Source organism: Phocoena phocoena, chromosome 7 (genome assembly GCF_963924675.1).
Source record: "Phocoena phocoena chromosome 7, mPhoPho1.1, whole genome shotgun sequence".
In the NCBI taxonomy this organism is placed as follows: domain Eukaryota; kingdom Metazoa; phylum Chordata; class Mammalia; order Artiodactyla; family Phocoenidae; genus Phocoena; species Phocoena phocoena.
Window position 1 is genome coordinate 2,085,977 of NC_089225.1, and position 17,306 is coordinate 2,103,282.

The 17,306-nt window shown below is 43.1% G+C and overlaps 1 protein-coding gene across 1 annotated transcript in view; it reads right to left on the bottom strand.

Annotated features, from left to right (window-relative positions):
- Positions 1 to 8,115: 8,115 nt before the first annotated feature.
- Positions 8,116 to 17,306, bottom strand: part of NIPA1 (NIPA magnesium transporter 1) — a 36,573-nt gene continuing 27,382 nt past the window's right edge. The window contains exons 4-5 of the mRNA XM_065881087.1: positions 10,920 to 11,080; positions 8,116 to 8,627 (exon numbers count right to left, since the gene is read on the bottom strand). Of these exons, the coding sequence (XP_065737159.1) occupies positions 8,116 to 8,627; positions 10,920 to 11,080 (673 nt within the window). The remainder of the gene's footprint in view (positions 8,628 to 10,919; positions 11,081 to 17,306) is intronic.

Below are 17,306 nucleotides of genomic sequence, written 5' to 3' on the forward strand. Positions count from 1 at the left end.
GCCCGCCGCGCGCGCGGCTTGCCCTCCACTATCCGGCCACGGTCACCTCCGCTCACACCCCCATACAGGCCGCACGGGCCACCCCCTCCAGAGCACGCGCGGCCACCGCCTTCGTCGCCGTCCAGTGGGAAGTGCGAGCATCCGGGGCTGCAGCCGTGCGCACCTCTTCCTCCATGGGGGAGCGCCGAGGGAAACCTGTTCCGGACGACCTCCGGCCTCCACCTCCGCCACCAGGTCCAAGGGGCACGGCCGAGAAGAACCTGGGCGCGGCAGAGTGACGCAAGAGAAGCCGCGCGCGCGCGCACTGCGGCGCGGCAAACGCTCCGCCCCCGTCTCGCTTTCCGGTTGTGTTCCTGTCTGTTTTCCAAGTCCTGGTTGGCGGAGGGCGGCGGGGCGGGCCAAAGAGAGAAGGTTTAGGAGGCAGCGTTTTGCCACGTATTGTTGGGCAACCAAATGGTCAAAGCCAAAGTGCCTTGTACCGTGAATTCCCACGCGCGGTTAACATGTGAAGCTGCAGTTTAAGCGGTGTCCCTAAGAGCCCCTAGGGAAAGGTGCTCCAAGAGGACAAGGGGCGGGACTAGAGTGAGGCCGGTAGACCGGGGCGGGTTGGCGGACGCGGAGGCGCGAGACCAAGAGGTGGGGGCGGGGCGGGGCTCGGCTCAGGGTCAGGCCCTCTCTTCCCAAACGTTAACTAACCGAATCGGGGAATAGATAAGTTCTTTGGAAGAGTTTGTGGTTTGGTTAAAGCCGGTCTCCCGACACTTGGAGCAGAGATTTATTTTTCATGAGATGCACAGAAAACCCACTGTTAAGCTGTCCTGCCTTGGCTCCTTCCGGAACGTGGCAAGTTCCTGGGACCCATCATCATGGTTTCCTCGAAAAAGGACAAAGACAGAGGGCTCATTTATTAGAAACGGAAAGCGCAACTAGCTACATCTGCAGTCAGACCTGCTAATAAATCAATAATACCTTTGTTACAGGTGCAAAAGTCCTCCGGGGATATTCTTCCAGTTTTTGACTAGATACAGAAACACTATTATACCAAATTTAAATCATTTTGGGTGGGAATCTTTCTAAAATGAAGTCTGTTTATTTAGCCAGAAAATGCCAGATATAATTTGCTCCTTTCAAACTGGACTGTTAACGTTGTAGACTGTACAGCCCCTGACCAGTCTGGTTTTGGTAACTATACAGCTTCTAATTTGTAAGCTTGGCAACCAGACAGATGTGCTTTTTAGAACTGGCTGCGGAGGAACTTTTTTGCTTACTTTTTTGGTCTCAGCTGAATTCTAGCTAGATGACATGGTCAAATAAGGAATTACATTGACTATTGATAGCTGGCAAGCTGGTCTCTGATGATGTGGTAGATTGATAAAAATGGCTCTGATTCTCTACTCATCCATGTGCCCACCCATTTTGCAGAGTGGCTTTGCAGTTCCACTCCAGGCTTGGCCTTGGCCTTGGCCTTGGTACTGTCTTTGGCCAAGAAAATGTGGTGGTTCCCAGCCTAAACCATGATGAGAAGAAGCCTGGACTAGTTTGCTGGAGGAGGAGACCAGGTGGAGCAGAGCAACTTGCAAAGCCACCTAGCTGACTCAGAGACCAGACATTGGGCCAAGCTGGTTGAGGTCCACAAAATTGTGCTGTTGACCCATAGACATACAAGAAAGAATAAAGGAATCTTGTATTAAGTCACTTTTTTTTTTTTTTTTTTTTTTGCGGTACGTGGGCCTCTCACTGTTGTGGCCTCTCCCGTTGCAGAGCACAGGCTCCGGACGCGCAGGCTCAGTGGCCATGGCTCACGGGCCCAGCCGCTCGGCGGCATGTGGGATCTTCCCGACCGGGGCACGAACCCGTGTCCCCTGCATCGGCAGGTGGACTCTCAACCACTGCACCACCAGGGAAGCCCTCTCTTTATTTCTTGATTGTCCCTCAGCTCTCCAACACAAAAAGCCTTTTTGAAACTACCTACCATATGAGGTTCAAAATATGGTATGATTAATATTACATCAAAGATGCTGACAATGTCATGCCTAAGGGCCACCTGACAGGGACATGACCCATCAACAAAGGAAGTAAAGGGTAGGGAGTATGCCTGATTTTCTATACTCCTCAGATCCAGATGTAGAGCTCAGGTTCAACAGTATTGTGATTGGCTAGCAGATACAACTAACAGTTTTGTTAATAGTAACCAACCCAGGCAGGTTTTTGTAGAATTTGGCACTTATACATTTCATGACCCCAGAAACCTGTGTGGAAAGGGTTATCCATAGAAACATTTAGTGGTTTCTTAAAATGTTTGTTCCTGACTTCTATACAGGTATACTTTGATCAAAATGTGAGTCATCAAATCTTTTTGGATAGAGCCTAAGGAAAAATATTTTTTCTCAAATGAAATATTTTTTTCATTTAATAAAATTACTTATAGGACACTAATAAAGATTAATGACAAGATTTCTCATGACACTTGGAGTATTAAAATGTGTTATGATTCTCATATTTTCCATGTGTTTAAAACATACACCTCAAAAACATGTACAAGTTATTAAAATATAGCTGGTTTTCTTTAATACCATCATTTCATTATATCAGAAGGTAATCACTGGATGGTGAATCCTTTACACATCATGGATTTGCTCCCTAAGATATGCTCGGGTGGACATTTTCTACATTGTGATGGAGACCTGGGCTACTTGTTTCTACAAAGAAAATGCGAAGCATTTGACTGAGGAATTAGGATGATATGGAACCTGAGACCACACAAGCATTTCATGTAAAGGGCAAAAAAGCAACGAGTGTTCAGCTAGAAATAAGTTATTTTATTTTAAAACACATACAGATTAATAAATATTATTGGAAAACTTAATAAATAGCATTTTTATTTACATAAGGCAATTACAACATGCTATGACTACTTCTATAAAGCAAAATATAAGCAAGTCTTAGTCATTGACAAATGGGTGTGTGTGCTAATTGGAAGCTTCCCTGATACATTTACATGAAAAAAATTTTATGCAACCAATCAAACATTTTACATTTTTTTATCTAGTCTTCTTCCTCTCTTTCACAATTATATTCCATTTTACAAGAAAGTAATAGTTATCATTTAAAAAGGCAAAAACACTCAGGAATGCTACTGGAAAAACAGTACCCTTAAATTTTTCCAAACTGCAAAAACACTGACATGGCAGGGGGGAGCAAATTATTATAGTCTGACAAATAAAAGAAATATTCTGTACTTTTCAATGTGACCCTTTGGCACTAGTGGTTTGGGAGTTCCTGACATTTACCTGGTGTCAGGTAGTTCATGGTCAGGGCTGAGCCGCTTGGAAGCAGGAAGTTCAGCATCATTCATTACAAATTCAACGCAACAGAATCAATCTGGTTCACAAGTCATTGATTCTTCTGCAGAACATAAACCTTTCCAGAATGTCAGAGAAGCTCATCACACCATCAGAATGTGATCTCTCAGTGCAGGTTTTTAAAGTCCTTGCTTAATTTCCATATTTTACAACAGAAAATATAAAACCCTGCCTTTTAAAACAAAAAAAAAGAAAATTAAAGCTTCATGGAATCATGCAGACTTTACACCCAGTGCTTCCTTTGCTTACTCAGTGCTCGAAGCTGTGTGTCTACAGCATGGTCCTGAGCAGACAGGATGCATGGTGCATCGCTCCAAAGGAGTCCTGCACATGCGCTCTGGTCTGAGGCTACCAGCACAAACTAAACATGTGAGTGCTCTAACACAGAATTGGAGACCCATCCCACCATTTAGAGGTAGAGAAACTGAGGCACAGAAAGGTTAAGTGACTCACCTATAGTTGCACAATTCAAGGAAAAACAGAGAAAAGAACAAATAAATCCTCCCCGGCTCATGCACTGGGCCCTAGACTATGCTTTTTATCACATTGGGTACATTTGAAATAGATGTTTATTTACATGATCATTGTTCTACTGAATATCAACTTTTCACTAGACAATATGTTTTTGATGTAACACAAAGTTACATTTTCTTAAAATATAATTCTTTGTTGCATTTAATAGCATGTGAGAAATGTGTACGAAAATAAATGAGTAGATATTGGGCCAAATTCTTGTTCCCATTCCTAAAATTCTTAATCTTTTCAAGTATATGATGGAGGTATAAGAATCTGGCCAGATGTGAAAAATCACCTTAAAATTCATCACCAGTTCAACTGTGAGGCGGAAGTGAGGAATACATATAGTTGAGGTATTTTATATGATAAACTGTTTTATGGTGTGACTGGTGTGCAAACTGATCTTTTCTCTTCCTAGCTCAAGCTAACAGACCTCTAGCTATGAATATGAGTAAAACATATGAAAAACTAACACAGATATGTCCTTGGGAGGAAGGTCAATACTAAGGAGTTAATGTTATGTTTTTGGTCCCTGAGAAGGTGGAACACCAAGTTTCCATCTAATCCTGCTTGATAGGTGAACTACTTCCGCGGTGTCAGACACAGTTAAGGACAACTTCTTCAGACCACTGAAGCCAATCAGACAGTCAATGAACAGATCTAAACTAAAGCTTCTTCTCTTTCCAAGTTCCTACTCAGTCCCAGGAAGTCTAAGTCAGGATCAAGTAGGCATCAAAGAAGAGTGATGGGCGTAGCTCTGTAGACTGCTCTTCTGGGTTACTTGAGCAGCTTAGAAAGGAGAGGTGTCATCTTCCAACAAGAATTAGGCAGCACGACAGTGGCCTGTGATCAACACCTCAGTCTCCGTGGACTCATCTACGCGTGTAGACAGTGCATCTTGAGCACTTTATGGATGTCTAGGAACTGGCCTCTAGAAGGGAGCGCAGTATTTACAAAGAGCTGAGCCGTCGAGGAAGAAGGAAGGTGAGAGGTGACTGCATACTTCAACAGTGCTCTCTTCTATCAGACGTGAAACCCAAAGAAAAACCCAAAGACCAATCTACTACAGCTGGAATGAACCTCTGGAAATAAAACTGCATAAATCAAATTGGCCTGAGAAGTAGGACTTGAAGGAATATTTCTTATTGCTGAACCAAGAGCAGCAAAGTGTATTTCACTAATTTTCTAATGTGAAAAGACCATAATAACATCTGAGTGATGATTCCCCCTGAAGGTCCAGCCGTGGGCAGTTCTTGCTCCCCATGTGACAGGGAGCAGACTGCCCTTCTCTCCGGATCCTTCTTTGCAGAGTTGGAGCAGTCCTGCAGAACAGCAAAACACCCAGGGTGGTCTTCGTGCTGGGTTTGGGTTAGAATCCTTAATAGGCCCTACACTTGATCACTGAGCAGAACAGGAAGCAATCTTTTTAAATGCAAAGATTCAGATGAGAAAACAAGGCATTGTCCAAGTAAGACAGGAGAGAGATGGCCTATTTAAGTATCTCTCCAGAGCAAGCCTGGATATCATATCACAAACATATGATTTTAGAGGAGGCTTGCTTTAATTGAAGATAAAACCCAAAGAATATCATAATAATGAAAATGTTTTATATGTATTTACTTTTGGAAAGACCAATATAAGACCCATCCCCATTCTGGGCCCTACCCTTCAAAGCTTTACTTTTTAAATCTTTTTTTGTAATTCCAAATTATAAAAACATGAATTTGTAAAATAAATACTATAAGTCAGATATTAAACGCTCTATGTTAAACTTGAAAATTAGGCTGTTAGACTGCTGGTCATGTCAATTACTTCCAGGCTAGAGTCACACTTTTGGAATACAATGGATGATATGAACTGTGTTCCACTGGAAGGGAAGTTGTGTATCCTACCAAGGTAATTTGCTGAACAGATGTAAACTTGGGAGAGTCTAACTGTTCTGGGACTTATCACCTTCAAGAGGAGACAAACTATTACTACTTTGAGATTCTATTTTACTCTAAAAAAAATCATAGGGAGATAATCCAGAAAATATCACCTCTAAGTATCTATGGAATAATCGTGGATTAACTGTAATCAGGAACATCAATAGATGAATTTAAATAAACTAAGCTTCACATGTAAACTGTAAACAAAAAAATGGGAATTTCCATATGACACATGGACTTTCTCATTATACTTGTATAGCCACATGTATTCTCTGAATATCTCATACTCCTTACCTAGAAATGATTTTTATGCCTAAAAGTATATTTATACTCCTGCATTATACTTTCAGAAAGTTCAGTTCAATAAATTAAGGCCTGCATTCCTAAAAATACTGATGATAAAAAACAAACCTTCACGAGCTGATAAAAAGAGTAATGCATTTTTTGAGCATTTATTAACTATCAGTTACTGTAAGATTTTAAAAAATTTTAAAATATTCTTGCTGCTGTTAGTTCACAGATCACTTGACAACCCATGATCATCACATGTACTTTTAATTCATAAAGGTGTTTTTTTCTCTACGTTAAACTATCCTCATTTAGTTTAGTTTCTTTGTTCAACACTTTAGGGAACTATTCCTTAGGTCTTTAGAAATGTTCTTTTTGTCTGAAAAAACACTTTTTTTTTTTCCTATTGACATTCCTTAGTAATTTTAATTGGGTATTATTTAATTGGGTATCACCAAATCTACCTTACCCAATCCCATCTTTCAACTTGGCATAGTTTCCTATTTAGATAAAACGGTACACATGGGACTTCCCTGGTGGTCCAGTGGTTAAGACTCCAAGCTTCCACTGCAGCGGGCACTGGTTCGATCCCTGGTCAGGGAACTAAGATCCGTCATGCCACATGGTGCAGGGGTGGGAGAACCACTGCAAATGAAGTACATGATATCGTGATGAATATCTGCATCACTCTGTGCTTCGTTCCCATTTAATACACATGCAAGGTTACTACAGATAGCCAAATGACCTCTTTGATCCAAATACTGGAATAATTAATGGCTATTTTGCATTTCAGAAGTTTGACTGAGGAATTGTAGGGTGCTCTGCCGTCTCAAACAACAGGGAGATGGCTACAAATTGTTTTCATTTTTGCTGGAAATTCTTTTGAAAACTATGTGTGTTTCAGTTTGTAGAATATAGCCTAAGCTTAATTGTGTCCTTTAACTTGTTCCTGAATTACAGGGAACTCATAAGTGCTATTGAACAGTTACTCTCTCATTTAACGGCCTTATTATCAAGTTAAATAATTTATTTCTTCTTAATGGCCACAATGCTTGCTGAAAGAGAACATGGATATATTTAATACTGGATCCCAGTTACATTAGACTGAATGCAAATAAAATACCTCATGCTACTTAAGTCAATTGTCTTTAATTGAACTATAACTACATGCTGAAAGGGTTGATTTACTCCAATGTGCCCTTAGTCTTGACTCTCTTCCAGTGAATGAATATACTATAATTTCTAACTGCTTTGAACATTTATGTTTTGAAGAGTGAAATATTAAAGTATAATCAAGGAGGCTGCATTACTCTAATCTAAGAGAACATACACACAGTAATAGTCAAATTAAGTGAATAGTTCAAGTAATAAAGGCACTGAAATTGATTGGAGCTATTGAAAATCATCCTGCAAATGGAACAGTATATCATTTCCATTCACTCTTCTCTCTCTGTTTGCAATTAAAATGTCTAGGAGTTGGGGGTAGGAGAGTCAACACATCAGAGGATTAAAACCAATTAAATATATATGCCTCTGATTTGGATCCGACACCTGAATGTTATACATGCTTAATGCAAAATAATAAAACTACAGACACATTTACTGTAGAGTCAGACTTCAAGACAACAATTTCTCCCATTTCCAAAGTAAGCTTCTAAGTAAGAATATCTGTTCCCCTGCAAAGACTAATCAGAAAAGGCCCATTCTATTTAAATAATGATGACGTGTTTTAAAAGCAAAGAGTATTCATGAAAGCTTCCAGGTTAATGGCAATGAACATAAGATTCCTCTCATCAGAGAGAGACGACACCCAGGCAACCACTGAGCAACTTCAGAGTACAGAAGGCTGTGCCCCCACCCCAGTGCTGAGCAACACACCCTCAACTCTCCACCAGCCCATCCATTAATATACAGGCAACTCCAACACCAGCGATTTACGGTCTCTTCTACTTCACGACAAATCAGGACCAGAAGCCACATCCATTTCCTGTTCCTCAAGCCATCCAACCCCCTGTTACATCCTAGTCTGTTTTCATATTAGATTTGTTCATCTCCCCAAGGTTGAAGTTGAACTCTTTGAACACCTGTATAAGGACAATCCCAACGGAGACAGTGGTGAACCCGCAGGCCATGCCCAGGAAGTCCACCAGACCCACGTTGCTCCACTCCCGGAAGAGGATGGCCGAGGCCAGCAAGACCAGTGTGGTGAACACAACGTAGTAGATGGCCCCAAACACAGAGGAGTCGAAGCACTCGAGGGCCTTGTTGATGTACCTGAACTGGATGATGATGCTGCAGCCAAGCACGGCCAGGAGCACCAGGCACAGGCAGAGGGCACGCCGACTAGACGGATTGTTGTGGAAGATGTCTTGGGCTGCCAGCCCAATGCCCTTAGTGGAAGGCACGGTGAAACTCCCCAGCAAGGAGCAGATGCTGATGTAGACCATGATGTTGGTGGGCCCGTGGGCCGGCGCGATCCAGAAGATCAGCAGCAGCAGCATGAGCAGCACGATGCACAGATAGCCTACGAACACTGGAAACGAGAGGGCGCACGGTGACCCAGGGGGCGAAGCAGAGCGGCCCTCGCCACGTGCTCCGCCACCTGCCCCCGCCGCTGTCACCGGGGCACCCTACCGCTCCGGATGTGCTTTACCACAGCCCCTGAGCTCACTCCACCAAAGTTATTCCCATCATCACTTTCACCATTCAAACATTCATAGCTCCTATATATTACATGTCAGTAAATAAGTCTTCTCTCTATTAGTAACATTTTTATAACAATAAAAGTCTACACAGAGGCTTTGAGATTTTTTTTTCGGCCACACTGTGCGGCACGCAGAACTTCCCCTACCAGGGATCGAAGCCGTGCCCTGGCAGCAGAAGTACAGCGCTCCAACCACTGGACTGTCAGGGAAGTCCTGAGAATTTTTTTAAAACCATTTCACAAGATGGTCAACTCAACAAACCCTAGTGCTCCTACGTGTGGGGTGGGAGAGAAAGAGAGTCATGCGGGGTCTCAGAGGACACACAGGGAAGCTGTAGGGGTGTTTCTGGCTGTTGCAGTGACTGGGGGCTGAACACAGTGGGCAGAGGCCAGGGGTCCTGCGATGTGCAGGCGGCCCCACACAATGAAAAATCATCCTGTTCTCCTGATGACTTCGGAATGTCACCTTGGACAGGAAAGTGGAAAATATTTATAATAATCAGAGCTAGAACCTGTTTTATGTGTAAAACAGGGTAATTTGGCAAGGATTTAATATACATTGAATTTTTCAGAACTTCAACAGTTATACTCCATTTCAGAAGATCCCATTGCTGGGAGTTCCCTGGTGGTCTAGTGGTTAGGATTCCGGGCTTTTGCTGGCGGGGCCCAGGTTCAATCTCTGGTCAGGGAACTGAGATCTGGCAGGCCACCTGGCGTAGCCAAAAAAAAAAACAAAAACAAAAACAAAAAAGAAGATCCCATTGCTGATGGCAAAATCCTTAGTGTTTGAGTCAATAACACAACACCTCCACATCGGTCTGTTTTGCACCTGCCAGATTCACAGCACACACGGTGTGGGGTCTGCTGGCTTTAATATGTCTTCTCCTATAGTTGTACCTGAGCATTCCATTTTATTCCAAAGTACTCTTCTTAGGGCATTATGTTGACTGCTATTATATGTACAAGGAGTTGTATTTTCCATGAACTTCATTTCCAGATTGTAAAGGGGGTGCCAGGCACTGGGCCTGAGGGCTGGGAACAGCCTGGACATGTGTATCAGCAAGCAGGTGGTGGGAGCCCCTCTTCCTCAAGGATAAGAAAAAGACTATGGAGCTCTGCTGCAGGGGAAGATTCAGGAAGATATTACAGCTGAAAGCTGCCTGGGAGCCTGACCTATAAACTGGGCAAGGGGTAGTGGAGGGCAGAGAGCAGCACGCGCAAACGTAAAATACTGCCGAAGTGTGGGCCGTGTTTGCGGAAAAATCAGAAGTAGCTTGAACGCAAGTGCGCAGGCTTTATTTCATAAAAAGCAGCTGGGGGGCTTCCCTGGTGGCGCAGTGGTTGAGATTCTGCCTGCCAATGCAGGGGACACGGGTTCGAGCCCTGGTCTGGGAAGATCCCACATGCCACAGAGCAACTGGGCCCGTGAGCCACAACTACTGAGCCTGCGCGTCTGGAGCCTGTGCTCTGCAATAAGAGAGGCCGCGACAGTGAGAGGCCCGCGCACCGCGATGAAGAGTGACCCCCGCTTGCCGCAACTAGAGAAAGCCCTCGCACAGAAACGAAGACCCAACACAGGCAAAAATAAATTAATTAATTTAAAAAAAAAAAAAAAAGAAGAAAAGAAAAAGCTGGGCCTGAGTGTGCAGTACTTTGGGTTTTCTCGCATCAGGGGGAAGGGGTGGTGGTGATTGCAGTTATGAAAAGAAAAAAGAAATTATGTCAAAAGTAGATACCAAAAAAAAAAAAAAAGTACAGGGCTCTGTGGGGGCTCTAAAGATGAATTAAATCAGACCTCAGCTCTCTGAGAGCTTCACTTCAGAGGGAAGCATGGAGGCCTGGACACATGGTGGTCCTGAGAGGAGCAGCCTGGGGCTGATCCCGCAGAATGGGCGCACAGATGCGGGGTCGGGGACGGCGTCCATGCACAAGGTCCAGATCCCAGGAGGCAGCAAAGGGGCCACGGCAGCAGGGCAGCCCCGGGGGGCAGCAGCAGACAGTGGTGAGCAAAGAGGAATCAAGGGCCTGGAGGACAGACCATAGCGGGGCGGAGGGTACAGCTCCAGCTGGGAGAACCGCGCCGGAGGCGGCAAGCTCTCTGGCACCACAGCTCTGAGTTACCTGGGTTGGTCAGCTTCTCCTCCAGCTCGGCCTGAGTGGTCACACTCTCAGATTTCGGGGAGTGGATGATCAGCACGACAGAACCCGCACAGCTTAGTAGACACCCCAGCTTGCCCAAGATGTTGAGCTTTTCTTTCAGAAGGTAAGAAGCTAAAATGGACCTTCAATTTTAAAATAAGATATGATTAAATCAAACTATCCGACCGACCTGTTTCTTCTAACTGCAGATGTTATTAAAGCTACATCTTCTTTACCGTCACATTTTATTTTTAAATTAGTTTTTAAGTGTACAAAGATTAGGAATTTATTGAAGTTGCTATTTCAGTACAAACAGGATCTTCATGCCAATTCCATGCATAGCCAGTACATAATGATACTATTAACTCATACCACTATATTATTTCAGTAGATATGAAATATACCAGGGTAGAAAACTAAGTTTTATGATTGATCAAAAATAAAAATATTGCCTCCATATTTTTAAAAGTACACAGTCCAAAAAAAACTATGTTAAGTAGGAAAGCAGGATATGAAAATCGTTAAAATAATTACAAGTAATTCATGATCAGAACACTTAAGTTAAAATAAATTGAGTGAGAAAATGCACAAATAAGAAAAAATCAAAAGGCTAATAGTAATTGAATTATGGTACAAGGAGTATGGGTGATTACTTTTCTCTTCTCTAATATGGAAACTTTTAAAATGTGGTCACATTACTTATTTAATGCAAAAAAGAAAAAAGCATTCCTCATAAAACATCTGTAATCTTAAGACTGGTACGGGGAGGGCACACCAGACCCAGATACCAATATATATATACAGGACTATCTCCATTCATCCTCATTTCACAGATAAGGAAACCAAACCTCAGAAAAGATCAGCACTGAAACCAAGGCCACAAAGCTAACAAGAGGTGAAGTCACGGAGAGGTCAAAGCTTCCATCTTTCCCTTACAGCGCTTTGTGTCCCTGGCCCTGGATAGCCTGGTCCCCAAGGAGACCCATCAGTGTAGCTGGGAAAATAAGCAACATCCCTGAAAGAAACCATACAGGATATAATAATACAGAACTAGATGTTAAACTGGGGGGCTCCACACAGCTGCACGGAGAGGTGGCAACAGAGGAGTGGGCGGCTCCGAGAATAAGAGGTGGGCTGGAGTCAGCCAGGAACAACGGGTGGGCCTATGCAGGGGGTGAGGGCTGCCACGAATATGGAAGAAAGGGGCAGGGTAATCCCGCACCGCGAGGCCAACTCACCTCTTATTGCACTCTTGGTCTTATACCAGAGTACAAATTAAACAGCCCTGCTATAAAACAGTGCGTAACAGAAAACTTGAGGGATGCTAAGGCCAATAGATCAGGAAACAACTGCCATTGAAAAAGACAGTTTATTGCTCATGGTCTCCGAGCTGAGGGCCGTAGCGTCCTACGCAGGACGGCACAGGGAAGCGCTAGCGTTGGTCAGGAGGCGCTGGCGGGTTGCGGAGGGCTGTAGCAAGAGCCTTCACTTCACTGTGGTCTCCGGGGGAAGGGGTGTGTAAGGCAGTGCAAGCAGTTTAGCACTGGCCAGAGGGAAGAGCTCAGTGGCGCTTGGGCACGGGCTGTCCCTAGCTGTCTATGACTTGGTCCTGGGGGATCAGCGCAGGTGGGTAGTGGGCAGGAGTGTGAGAGTCCAAAAAAGGAGGTGGTTGGGATGTGAGCTCTGGATCGGTTGGTTTAGATTTGAAACGCATGCCTTAGCAGGAGAACTCCTCCCGAGGAGAGAGGTGCACGTGCCAGCGGACCCGTGAGCCAAGGCAAGGTGACTCGGGACCGGACTGTCCAGAACGAGGCGTGTGCGGCACAGGCATGCAGGGCAGATGTTAGGGCACCCAGTTCAGAGACGCTAGACACATGGTCAATAGAGTGCCGTGTCATTTAAGGACACACCAGATAAAGACGTGGGCAACCGCTTACCTCCTGAGTATGTTCCTCATGGAGAACTAGTCCTTGCCTCCCCTCTGTGGCTGAGAATGGATGACCCCGGGGCGGCTGGAATAGGGGCCATCTACCTAACAGGCTTCCCCAGCAGGAAATCCACCAGCTGTCTAGGCTCAAAACCTTTCTCCTCTCACTTTTCCTGGGCTGCGGTAACTAAAGCCTGCTACCTTCTGATCTGAGATTAAACAAAAAGCATACACAATCTCTTTGACTTAAATCAAGAGTCCACAGACTATGGCTGAAGGCCCAATCCAGCCCTTCACCTGTTTCTGTGAATAACATCTTACTGGAGCACAGCCGTGTCCACACAGTTAGTCTGGTCTCTGGCTACTTTCCACTACGATGGTAGAGGCGAGCAGCTGCAACAGAGGCCACATGGCCCACAAAGCCTAAAATATTTACCATCTGGCCCTTTACAGAAAAAGGTGGCCACCCCCTAAGTTAAATGATCTACAGAACTAATCGCACATCTATCTGGAGATGTGGGTAGAGGTGGAGGCACCTGAGGTGGAGGCACAAGTTACATGTCGGCATCAGGGCCACGGTAGCACAGAGAAGCAGCATCCTCACTGGAGGGGTTGGGGGTACAGCAGAGGTGGGAGGGTGGGGTGAGAAGCAGTGTGATAAAAGGCAATGGAAAGAGGGGGAAAGAAATTTAATGCCAAGAGAGAGTCCATAGACTATCTTAATAAACTTATAGTAAACAAACAAAAAATGCCCTGTAGAATTGACAGCAAGGTCTTGAAGAGAAATCTGTATACCCAAGTTCATAGCAGCATGACGCACAATAGCTAAACTGTGGAGGCAACTCAAGTGTCCACTGACAGATGAAGAAGGAAACAGTACACAAGGAGTGCACAAGGGTTCCCTTTTCTCCACACCCTTGCCAACACTTATCTCTTGTTTATTTTTTATGGCAGCCATTCTAACAGGTATGAGGTGATATCTCATTGTGGTTTTGATATGAATTTCCCCCATGACTAATGATGTTGTGCGTCTTTTCATGTACCTATTGGGCACCTGTATGTCTTCTGTGGAAAAACATTTCTTCAGTTCCTCTGTTCATGTTTTAATCAGATTGTGATTTTTTTTGCTATTGAGTTGTAAGATTTCTTTATATAATTTGGAGATTAACCCCTTACCAGATCTATGATTTGTACATATTCTTTCTCATCCTATAAATTGTCCTTGTATTTTGTTGATGGTTTCCATTGCTGTGCAGAAGGTTTTTATTGATTTTTTAAAAGATTTTTTTTGATTTTATAGTCTTTATTGAATTTGCTACAATATTACTTCTGTTTTATGTTTTGGTTTTTTGGCTGTGAGGTATATGGGACCCTAGGTCCCTGACCAGGGATTGAACCCACACTTTCTGCATTGGAAGGTAAAGTCTTAACCACTGGACCACCAGGGGAGTCCCTGTGTAGAAGCTTTTTGGTCTGATGTAGTCCCACTTATTTATTTTTGCATTTGTTGCCTTTGTTTTTGATGTCAGATCAAAAAAATTGCCAAGACCAATATCAAAGAGCTTACTCCTTATGTTTACCTTCTAGGAGTTTTATAGTTTCAGGTCTTTTTTTTTTTTTTTTCTTGCGGTACGCAGGCCTCTCATTGTTGTGGCCTCTCCCGTTGCGGAGCACAGGCTCCGGACGCACAGGATCAGCAGCCATGGCTCACGGGCCCAGCCGCTCCGTGGCATGCGGGATCTTCCCGGACCGGGGCATGAACCCGTGTCCCCTGCATCAGCAGGCGGACTCTCAACCACTGCACCACCAGGGAAGCCCTAGTTTCAGGTCTTATGTTCAAGTCTTTAATCTGTTTTGAGTTGATTTTTGTGTACAGTGTAAGATAGTGATCCAGCTTCATTCTTTTACATGTGGCCTGACCAGTTTTATGGAACAGACTATCATTTCTCCATTATATTCTTGACACTTTTGTCTTAAATTAATTGACCATACATGTGTGGGTTTGTTTCTGGGTTCTCTATTCTGCTCCACTGATCTACGTGTCTGTTTTTATGCCAATACCATACTGCTGGGACTTCCCTGGTGGCGCAGTGGTTAAGAAACTGCCTGCCAATGCAGAGGACACTGGTTCGATCCCTGGTCCGGGAAGATCCCACATTCTGCAGAGAAACGAAGCCTGTGCACCGCAACTACTGAGCCTGCCTTCTAGAGCCCCGTGCCTAGAGCCTGTGCTCAGCAGCAAGAGAAGCCACCGCAATGAGAAGCCCGCGCGCCGCAATGAAGAGCAGCCCCCGCTCGCCGCAACTAGAGAAAGCCCGCGCGCAGCAACGAAGACCCAACACAGCCATAAATAAATAAATAAATAAATACCGTTTGGATTACTATAGCTTACAATATAGTTTGAACTCAGGAAGCTTGATGCCTCTAGCTTTGTTCTTTCTCAAGATTGCTTTGTCTATCTTTGTCTTTTATGGATCCATACAAATTTCAGGATTGTTTGTTCTATTTCTGCGAAAAAAATGCCACTGGAATCTTGATAGGATTGCACTGAATCCATAGATTGCACTGGGTAGTATGGACATTTTAACAATATTAATTCTTCCAATCTATAAGAATGGAATATCTTTGCCTTTATTTGTGTCTTCTTCAGTTTTTTTCATCAATGTGTTAATAGTTTTCACTGTACAAGTCTTTTGCCTTCTTGGTTAAATTTATTCCTAGGTATTTTATTTATTTATTTTTTTGGCCATGCCACATGTCATGCAGGATCTTAGTTCCTTGACCAGGGACTGAACCCGCACCCTCTGCACTGGAAGCTTGGAGTCAACCACTGGACTGGCAGGGAAGCCCCTATTTTATTCTTTTTGATGCAACTGTAAATGGGATTGTTTTCTTGATTTCTTTTTCTGATTGTTTTTCTTAGTGTGTAGAAACACAACTGATTTTTATACATTGATCTTATATCTTGCAACTTCAGTGAATTTATTTAACAGTTATAACAGTTTTTTGGTAGAGTCTTTGGGGTTTTCTATATACAATATTATGTCAGCTGCAAGTAGAGACAGTTTTACTTCTTCCTTTCCCATTTGGATGCCTTTTATTGCTTTTTCTTGTCTTGCTCTGGCTAGGGCTGCCAGTATTATGCTGAATAAAAGTGGCAAGAGTGGGCATCCTTGTCTTGTTCCTGATCTCAGAGAAAAAGCCTTTGGCTTTTCACTATTAAGTATAAAGTTAGCTGTGGGATTGTCTTATGTGACCTTTATTTTGTTGCAGTATGTTCCCCCTGTACCCAGTTTGTTGAGTTTTTGTCATGAACAGATATTGGATTTTGTCAAATGCTTTTCCTGCATCTATTGAGATGATCATATGATTTTTACCCTTCATTTTGTTAATGCGGTATATCACACTGATTGATTTGTGGATACTGAACTATCTCTGCATCCCTGGTACAAACCCCACTTGATCATGGTATATGATTTTCTAGTGTATTGTTGAATTCAGTTTGCTAAAACTTTGTTGAGAATTTTTGCATCCAATATTCATCAGTGATATTGGTAAGTAATTTCCTTTTTTGTAGTGTCCTTGTCTGGTTTTGGTGTCACAGTAATGCTGGCCTTGTAAAATGAGTTTGGAAGTGATCCCTCCTCTTCAATTTTTGGGAAGATCTGAGAAGGATTAGTATTAATTCTCCTTTAAATATTTGATAGAATTCACCCGTGAAGCCATCTCTTCCTGGACTTTTCTTTGCTGGGATGTTTTAAATTACTGATTCAATCTTCTTCTGCTCAGATTTTCTATCTCTTCATGATTCAGTCATTCTAGGAATTTATCTGTTTTTTCCTAGGTTATCCAATTTGTTGGTGTAGAATTGTTCATAGTCTCATGATCCTTTCTATGTCTGTCGTTCAGTTGTAATGTCTCCTCTTTCATTTCTGAATTTATTTATTTGAATCTTCTTTTTCCTTAGGTAGTCTAGCTAGAAGTTTCTCAATTTTGTTTATTAAAAAAAAAGCAGCTCTCAGTTTTGTTAAGCATCTCTATTGTTTTTATGGATGTTATTTCATTTATTTCTGCTTGGCTTTTTATTCCCTTCTTTCTGCCTACATTGGGGATAGTTTGTTCTTTTTCTAGTTCCTTGAGGTAAAAAATTAGGTTATTTGATATCTTTCTTTTGTCTTAATGTAGGCATTTATTGCTGTAAACTTCCCTCTTAGATCTGCTTTTGCAGCATCCCATAGCTTTTGATATATTAGGTCTCCATTTTCATTGGTTTCCAGATACTTTTGGATATCCCACTTGATTTCTTCTTTGACACACTGGTTGTTCAGGAGTGTTTATTTAATATCCACATATTTGTGAATTTTCCAGCTTTCCTCCTGTTATTGATTTGTAGTTTCATACCACTGTGGTCGGAAAAGATACTGGGTATGACTTTGATCTTC